The sequence below is a fragment of the Tiliqua scincoides genome, chromosome 1, assembly GCF_035046505.1.
Source record: "Tiliqua scincoides isolate rTilSci1 chromosome 1, rTilSci1.hap2, whole genome shotgun sequence".
Taxonomy (NCBI): domain Eukaryota; kingdom Metazoa; phylum Chordata; class Lepidosauria; order Squamata; family Scincidae; genus Tiliqua; species Tiliqua scincoides.
Window position 1 is genome coordinate 299,892,241 of NC_089821.1, and position 8,294 is coordinate 299,900,534.

General features: G+C 46.9%; 1 protein-coding gene across 2 annotated transcripts in view; it reads right to left on the bottom strand.

The window, feature by feature from the left end:
- The window catches only part of BEGAIN (brain enriched guanylate kinase associated), a 164,804-nt gene extending 158,742 nt beyond the window's left edge, over positions 1–6,062 (bottom strand). The window contains exon 1 of one of the 2 annotated variants that reach the window (XM_066612247.1): positions 5,552–6,062. In XM_066612247.1, the coding sequence (XP_066468344.1) occupies positions 5,552–5,565 (14 nt within the window). In that variant the 5' untranslated portion in view covers positions 5,566–6,062. The remainder of the gene's footprint in view (positions 1–5,551) is intronic. The other variant, XM_066612249.1, reaches the window with a different exon arrangement.
- Between the last annotated feature and the right edge of the window lie 2,232 nt (positions 6,063–8,294).

An 8,294-nucleotide genomic window follows, 5' to 3' on the forward strand; every position in this document is an offset into this window, starting at 1 on the left:
TAAGCCATAATGGGTATGCGCAACCTCTGGATTTTAGAAATGGGCCACGTCAGAATGCCAGATGCAAGGGAAGGCACCAGAATGCAGGTCTCTTGTTGTCTTGTGTGCTCCCTGAGGCATTTGGTGGGCCACTGTGAGATACAGGAAGCTGGACTAGATGGGCCTATGGCCTGGTCCAGTAGAGCTCTTTTTATGTTCTTAACAAGCTACTATGTATATATTTTTTTTAACAATGATAATAAATGGGACTTACTCCTAGGTAAATGTGGGTAGGACTGTAGCCTAGGATTGTTAAAAATTTTCCTGCTTGATTATGTCACTTCCCATCATGACATCACTTCCAGTGGGTCCTGACAGAATCTCATTCTAAAAAGTGGGCCCCAGTGCTAAATGTCTGAGAACTACTGGAATAGACTATTCCTTCAGTCTCATTTCCACAGTGCTTCCTTCACCCTGCTCCAGTTACTTCCAACTTGGACTAGCTTGTCCCTACCTAGAAGCTCCAGTCTCTTCTGATGTGGAAAAAAAAACAACAGCAGCCATAGATACAACATCAAATGCAAGGGCCTTAAGCAAACACCATTCTTTCTCTTGTACCATCGGCATACATGGTGCTCTACATTGCAACCTTAAGTGGCAGTGCAACATTGCCAAAAAGACAGGTCACTTTCTCAAGTAGATTACACAGTGTGAACTGAAGCAGGATTTGCTATAGGGAAGGACTTGCAACTTTCCTTTTCAACAGCCAGCCTCCTGAGTTTCAGGGATAATCAGGATTAAAATGTACAGCATCTTTGCCTTTCTGCTAGGTTAAGACATCACCGAGAAGGCATTTAAGACTGGAGACAAGTAGGAGATGAGCAAATGTGGCATGCTCCCGATGAAGGTCAGGCTTTTATCTCTGGTGCTGCTTTGCCAATGCCAATTCTGTTCCGGCAAACGACTACTCCCTTGGGCCTATTTTCAGGAAAGCATCCCTATCTGTTGTGAAAACTTTGGCTTATTCATTTATATTACCCTGTTTGGTTCTCCCTCTCCATTACCTTCTCCTTCCCAAAGTAATGTCATAGTGAAATCAAATCCGATTGGCCATGTTGCATTGTGACATCATTCTATTCAATGCTTGCTCCCTGATTGGGTGGGATCATTTCTGTGACTAATTCAGGAGGGAAAAACTAAGTTATGTCAGTGGGGGGGATTGATCAAAAGTAGAAGCCACCAGATCCAGCTCAAGTAGTACACTGAACCAGTCGCGTAGCTAACGAACATGTAGCCCAGTGCAGAGCTCAAAATGATGCCCCGGAAGTGATGTCACAACCAGAAGTGACATTATACCCAAACCTTTTTAAAAGTGCAAATTTGGGGGAGACCTGCCTCCTCCATATTAACACCTTATTGGTTTCATGCTGTATCATAACAACATCTCATTGGCTCTCAGAATGATCAGTCTCATAGGTCAGTTCTGAGTTAAAGAAACCCACTTTTTGTTCCTTAAGACAGTTGTCTTCGTTTTCTGGTTAACTGGCCATAACTTTTGATAGAAGACAGATATTCTGATGTGGTGTGTTTTATTGCATTCTGCATCAAATTACCTTTCCAATAATATATAACATTGTATTATCATTATTATGGTAATTATATTGTACATACAATATTATTTGTACATGGTATTATTTGTACATACCAAAATTTTCACAATTTTGGCCACTAGTGTCAAGCTCAGCTTGTTGCCCCCTTAAAGCTTGTTGCCTGGTGCAACTGCTATCCCCTGCACCCTTTAGCTACACCATTGCACTGAACAAGATTGAAATAAAGGTGAAAAAATGGGGAGTTAGTTTAAATATTCTTGACTGCTATATTGTTTTTTCCACCTATGGGTGTTCTGTGTCCATATCCATTGGTAGAGCAGCACATGCACAAAGTGAGAAAGCAATGATGCTTTTGCCAGCAAGCTGTCACTGACAGCACCACTGAAAAGAAGAGGACTGTTGGAATGTGTTGCTAAACAGGGATAGCCTAAGTTCATATCTGTTCTCTCTCTAGCACTAGAGGCAAAGGAATCCATGCATCAATGTGCAAAACCACTCTGAGAGCTGGGGTGGTAAAACAGAGGAAGAGAGAGACTGCTCAGATATACTCAAGACAAAACTGCAAAAAAAAAAAAAAAAAGACACTCGTTTAGAGCATGTCCTGCATTCACTTTTCAGGCAGCAATGAAACTACAGCAATGTTGTCAGCACAGAGTGAAAAGGCATCCCAAAGGGCTTTGTACCTTTGGCACGCGTACTTGGTACGCAGGCCCATTTTTAAAAACAATTGTCACTGAAAGCTTGGAAACTTCAAACATGACATTTGGCCTAATGACTTTTAGACTTTTTTTGGGGGGAGGGGTAAATAACAGCAGGGGGGCAATATTGATTGGTACCATAGCATGGGGGAATGGGGGGACATAACCTGTGTCCTGCTGAGGTCTAGAACTGAGCTTCCGCAGGTGCTATTTACAAAAAAAAAAAAAACCACACATGCATACCATGTTTAAAGTCACATCTGGTTTACCTCGAACTTGTTGAACTAATGAACTTGCCGGAAATAGATGAGGCCTTATGAAGTTTGAATTCCAGAAGGAGGGGGCTCCTTCGTTTATATGGAGCACCTTTATATGCACCTGTGTCCAGAAGACCACTCTTATGTGGTTATACGATTGCTTTGGACAGAGGCATTTTCTTTCATCTTGTGTTCAAGAAGGGCCCAATAATTGGCCTCACTGGCTTCACAGCATTTGTACACGATTAAGAAAAAAAACCTATCTAAAACCAAAGGAGATCTGGGTTTCTTCCAGGTGATGGTGCAAGAGTTACCTAAAATAAACTAATGAAGGGGCCATTCATTCCCAATGAATTCAGTGGTGTTTCTAGCTGAGTAAAGATGACTGTGGATTCTCCTTTCCTCCCAGCACTGCCTTGCTTAGTCCCTTCTGTTCATCTCTCTAAACTCTTTTGATTTCCTAATGGGCAAAGCACACACAAGACACTCTGCCAAGCCCAAGGCAAACCTTTTAAGAGCAAAAGATACTGAACACTTATGGACTTCAGGACCAGACCTATCACCATGCAGTTGTTTGCCCCTCCAGCTCATTCCCAAGTCACACCAAGTCAGCCTGGAGAACAACAACTCAGTTCCATCCTGTGTGATCAGACAGATCAGACAAAACTACCAGTTTCAAGGTGTGTCCACGCTGGTGCCTTCATTCATGCTTCTTCTGAAAATCAACCCTTTTTCTGCTTAAAGGAGTCCACCTCGATTTCCCCAAGAGCTCAAACTGCTTCATTTCTCCCTTATCTGCCCCTACCTGACAGTCCCCAGGGGCCTTGCAACTTTCTGGTTTAAACAAACTTTTGTGGTGAATCTGAGCATTAATGCATGTGATTGCTGCATCTCATTGGATCGACTGTCTATAATGGCTCACTAGGAATGGAGGAAAGGAATGGGAGTGTCATAAATCTTGGGACTTAGAAGATATCCCCGGATATTAAAATAAGCCTTGTTAAAACACAGGGTGACCATTCCTCCAGCTCAGAATGCCTCTGGATTGCTTACAGCCCAATCTGAGGCTTATGTTCTCAGAAAGAGATCCCACCAAATTCAGTACAGTCAGTTATTTTTTTTTTTTTACACCAAAGTGCGGATCGCAGCCTTAAATGCCTTGATGCTCTCTTCAAAAGCAAGTCACAATTAATTAACCAAAATTCTTTCCAGCCCTCACTCTAAAAAAGAAAACTTGTTCACTGCAACACATAACAGAAGCCAAATCTGCAAAGCAGACCTTCACACTCAGACATGGGGGGGCGGGGGAACTTGAAGGTTTAGAAACACAACCCCCCCTTCTGCTCAGAGGAGGGAGGGATATTCAGAAGAAACTTGCACACAGGCTGACAACATCAGGAACACAGAAGAAATGACATTTTTTAAAAAATAAACTAATAATCCCCATCTATTCAAGAAATGGCAGACAGAGAATCAAAGACCAGAGCTACAACAGTACACTGAAACAAACAGTGGCAATCAGGAGCTTTTTGGGTTATAGCTTATATTAATTATTATGAAAAGCAGCAGCTCTCTCTCTCCCTCTTCTCTGGGAATTATTGATCCAGCTTCTCTCTTATTGAGTAGAGAAGCAAAGCACGCCTGCTCTTGCATGCTCAACAGACAGATATTTGCCAAGGACTGCAGTTGTTCCATCGACTCTGCCTTGTATCTGGTAACGGAAGTATGTTAGTGTGCAGAAAAGGACAGAGAGAGAGAGAGAGAGAGAGAGAGCGAGCTGCTCCTTGTGAATTCACATGCTTGCAAAAGGCATGCAACAGTAGCACCAGACACTCAATTCTCTACATCAGCGATTTTCAACCAGTGTGCTGGGGCACACTGGTGTGCCACAAATGGTCCACAGGTGTTCCATGGGATGGGGGGGGAATGTCATTTATTAATAGGGCCACTGGGGGGATGTGATCCCCTTGCCAGCAATATAGTGTGACTTGCCAAATTCTAACAGGAAAAAAAAACTGATAGTGTGCTTGACAATTTTTCCGCCTTGTCAGTGTGCCATGAGTTGAAAAGGTTGAAAATCGCTGCTTGATATTACCCACCCAGATCCCTCTGACATTTTAATAGGCAATCTTTTTTTTTCTTTACTGTAAGCAAACAAAGCAAGAAGAAAACACCCCCCCCCACCACCACCAACCCAGCAGAATTATCTCTAGAGAAACCCATCTTAGAGCATGCCTACTCAGAAGCAAGCCCCATTATAGTCAATGGGGCTTCTTCCCAGGTAAGTGTGGTTAGAATTGCAGCCTAAGCCTACTTAGAGACCAATCCTAGGCATATCTATTCAGAAGTAAGTCCCCCTTTATAATCAATGGGGCTTACTTCCCGGTAAGTGTGGCTAGGATGGCAGCCTAAGCTTACTCAGAGCCCAATCCTAGGCATGTCTACTTAGAAGTAAGCCCCATTATAGTCAATAGGCTTCTTCCCAGGTGAGTGTGGCTAGGATGGCAGCCTAAGCTTACTTAGAGCCCAATCCTAGGCATGTCTACTTAGAAGTAAGCCCCATTATAGTCAATAGGCTTCTTCCCAGGTGAGTGTGGCTAGGATGGCAGCCTAAGCTTACTCAGAGCCCAATCCTAGGCATGTCTACTTAGAAGTAAGCCCCATTATAGTCAATAGGCTTCTTCCCAGGTGAGTGTGGCTAGGATGGCAGCCTAAGCTTACTTAGAGCCCAATCCTAGGCATGTCTACTTAGAAGTAAGCCCCCCATTATAATCAATGGGGCTTACTTCCAGGTAAGTGTGGCTAGGGTGGCAGCCTAAGCTTACTTAGAGCCCAATCCTAGGCACATCTATTCGGAAGTAAGCCGCATGATAGTCAATGGGGCTTCTTGCCAGGTAAGTGTGGCAGCCTCAGGAGGACTGGCGGGTTTCCTCCAGCCAGGCCACTCTCCGGGATCCCTTGCCTTGGAGGGGGAGACAGAGAAGGGGCAGAAGAAAGACGGACTTACCTGATTTTCTCCATCTCTGCCGCAGAGGCCTACGAGAGAACCAGAGAAGAGGAGCAAGTGAGTGGCGAGGGGCAGAGCCGTTCACTGGGCAGACTGGTGCATAGTTCGGGCGATCCGGGGCGGGGAGGGGGGCCGGCGCCGAGCGAGCCCTGCCAGCGGACCCCACGCCCGCATCAGCAGGGGAAGGGCTGACTGCAGCAGCGCATGGAGGGGAGCAGCCCGCCGCAGAAGGGGCTGGAGACTCGGGGAGGCGACCCAGCCGGTGACTCAGTCTGGAGCGCAGGGCAGGCGCCGCCGCCAGTAACAGGTTACTGTGCCGCTCCTCGGGCGGCACCGGAGAAAGTCCACATCGCGGGGTAGCCCCGTGCGGGGGGGGGGGGTGGAGGAGGAAGAGGAGGGGCCCGCCCGTCGCCAGCCAGCCAGCCAGCCTGCTCCCCCCTCCCCTCCAGGCTTTAATTCATCACGTTCCCGCAAGATCTGGGCACATGGAGCGCGCACAGCCTGCGCTGGAGTTGGGCTGCGATCGAATCAGATCTCCCTCTCTGCGACCCCCCCCCCCCCGCAGCTTAAGTAATTCACAATTAAGAGCTCCACTCGCGTCCTCTATTGCCTGGACACCCCCCCCCCTCCGCATTAACGCTTTCCTTCCCGAGCGCCACGGTAGCCTTGCGATCGGTGGCGTAGCTCGAGGGGGGGGCAAAGCACTAAGTTTGGCAGGGAGCCCCGCCGCGGCGTGCAAGCGGCCCCTCCCCTTCGGAGCCATTCCGGGCGGGGGGAGTTGCTCCCCCCCCCGGAATGGCTCCGAAGCTACGCCATTGGCCCTGGCCACCTTTGGGGTACAGCTCTTAAAACTTAGTGCTGTGCCCCCCTCTAGCTACGCCACTGGCCGTGGCCACTTTTGGGGTACAGCTCTTAAAACTTAGTGCTTTGCCCCCCTCGAACTACGCCATTGGCCGTGGCCACCTTTGGGGTACAGCTCTTAGTGCTTTGCCCCCCCTCTAGCTACGCCACTGCTTGGGATCATGCCACAGGAATGTCTGAGGAGTGTAACCCTTTGCACTCCCGCTGGCTGCTGCTCACAGATGGAAGGGGGAACATCCTCCTGCTTAACTCTTTTGGGTCTGCTTCCTCCCCGCTCATCAGCCAGGTAGAGGGAGAGGGAGGGAGGGAGGCACAGCTGGGTGGGGAACTCTTTGGGTGGGGATGAGAGGCCTCTGAGCCCATCTATGCATCTGCTGCCAGAAATTTCTTCCATCTCTTTGAGGTGCCTCTAGGTTGGTTGACCCTAATAAGATTAAACATGGTCTTCATTGCTATTCCGAGACCCTTCTGATTGTATCTTACTCTATGATCTAAGCTGCAAGAGCTCACTCATTCAACCCTTTGAATTCTTTCCCTCTCTCAGCAATATATTGTTTGAGTAACCCTTGGACAAGGGTGCCAAATATTTGAGCTGGCCAGGAATGAGCGTTTTGTTCACTATCATAAATCAAGAGGGACTTTCCAGTAGCCCCTTGTATCCCAGTTCCCTGGGATTAGGGAACAAAATTCCAGAGCAGGTCAATGAACCCCAACTATCAGAACTAGAGTACCCCTGTACTTTCAGAAGCCAGGAAGGTCTTTGAGACCTAGAATGAGTAACAAAAAGATAAAATAGCGTGAGTGAGTGAGTGAGTGAGTGAGTGAGTGAGTGAGTGAGTGAGTCTGTATAGTTTCATTTACTTCTTTAGCTACCAGGTCATGCTCAAATCTCCCAGCATTTTTTTTTCTGTGAAGAAATTTGTCCAATCCTCTTTTAAAAGCATCTAGGCAAGATGCCATCACCACATCCTGTCGCAAGGAGTTCCACATATTAATTGCACACTGGGTAAATAAATATTTTCTTTTGTCTGTTCTAGTTCTCCCATCACTCAAGTTTAAAGGGTGTCCTCTGGTTCTGGTACTGTGTGACAGGGAGAGAACATCCCTCTATGAAGAGACTCAAACACTGTAGTCTTTCTTCGTAAGGCAGGTACCCAAGCCCAGTAATCATTTTGGTTGCTTTCTTCTGCACCTTTCCCACCTCCTTCCAGTACCTGGATTGGAAAAGGAAGGGGAGGACTGAGAGGAAAAGGAAATGTGGAGGGAAGGGGAGTGCTGAGTTTGAAAGTTGTAGAGTGAGAGGAGCTGAGGCTGGACAACACTGGGTAAGGGGACAACATTTGGCATGCTGCCTCAAGTGGCAGGAGGTCTTGGGGCAACCCTGGGCAACATAGATAGGTCCCTCCTCCCAAGGAGTTTACAATCTAAGACAGAGGGGAAAGAACAGGAGGGATGGACAGACAACAGTAGGGCATGGAAAATGTGTACAAATGCTCTGTCACATACCTGAAACTTGATTACAGTTGGGATTAAGCCATTTCTGCCCAAGGTTGCATAGACACAACAGGGATCAAATGTGTACACCTGTGGGCTGGGTAGAAATGGGTAAAGGAAACACAGTTGGGAACGGGTTAAGGAAACACAGGTGTACACATTTGATCCTTGTTGAGTATAAGCAACGTTGGGCAGAAATAGCTAAGCGGCCACATAGAAGCGGCAGGTTTTGAGGAAAGGCTTGAAGGAAGGGAGAGAGATGTGGCATCATACAAAGTTATGCTTTTGGTCACTAGTGGTGCAGGCCCCTTCAAATGTCATCTCGTATTCTGGGCTCAGTAACTATTCAAGAGATTTCATCTCTTTTCATATCACAAAGGTGGTGAGT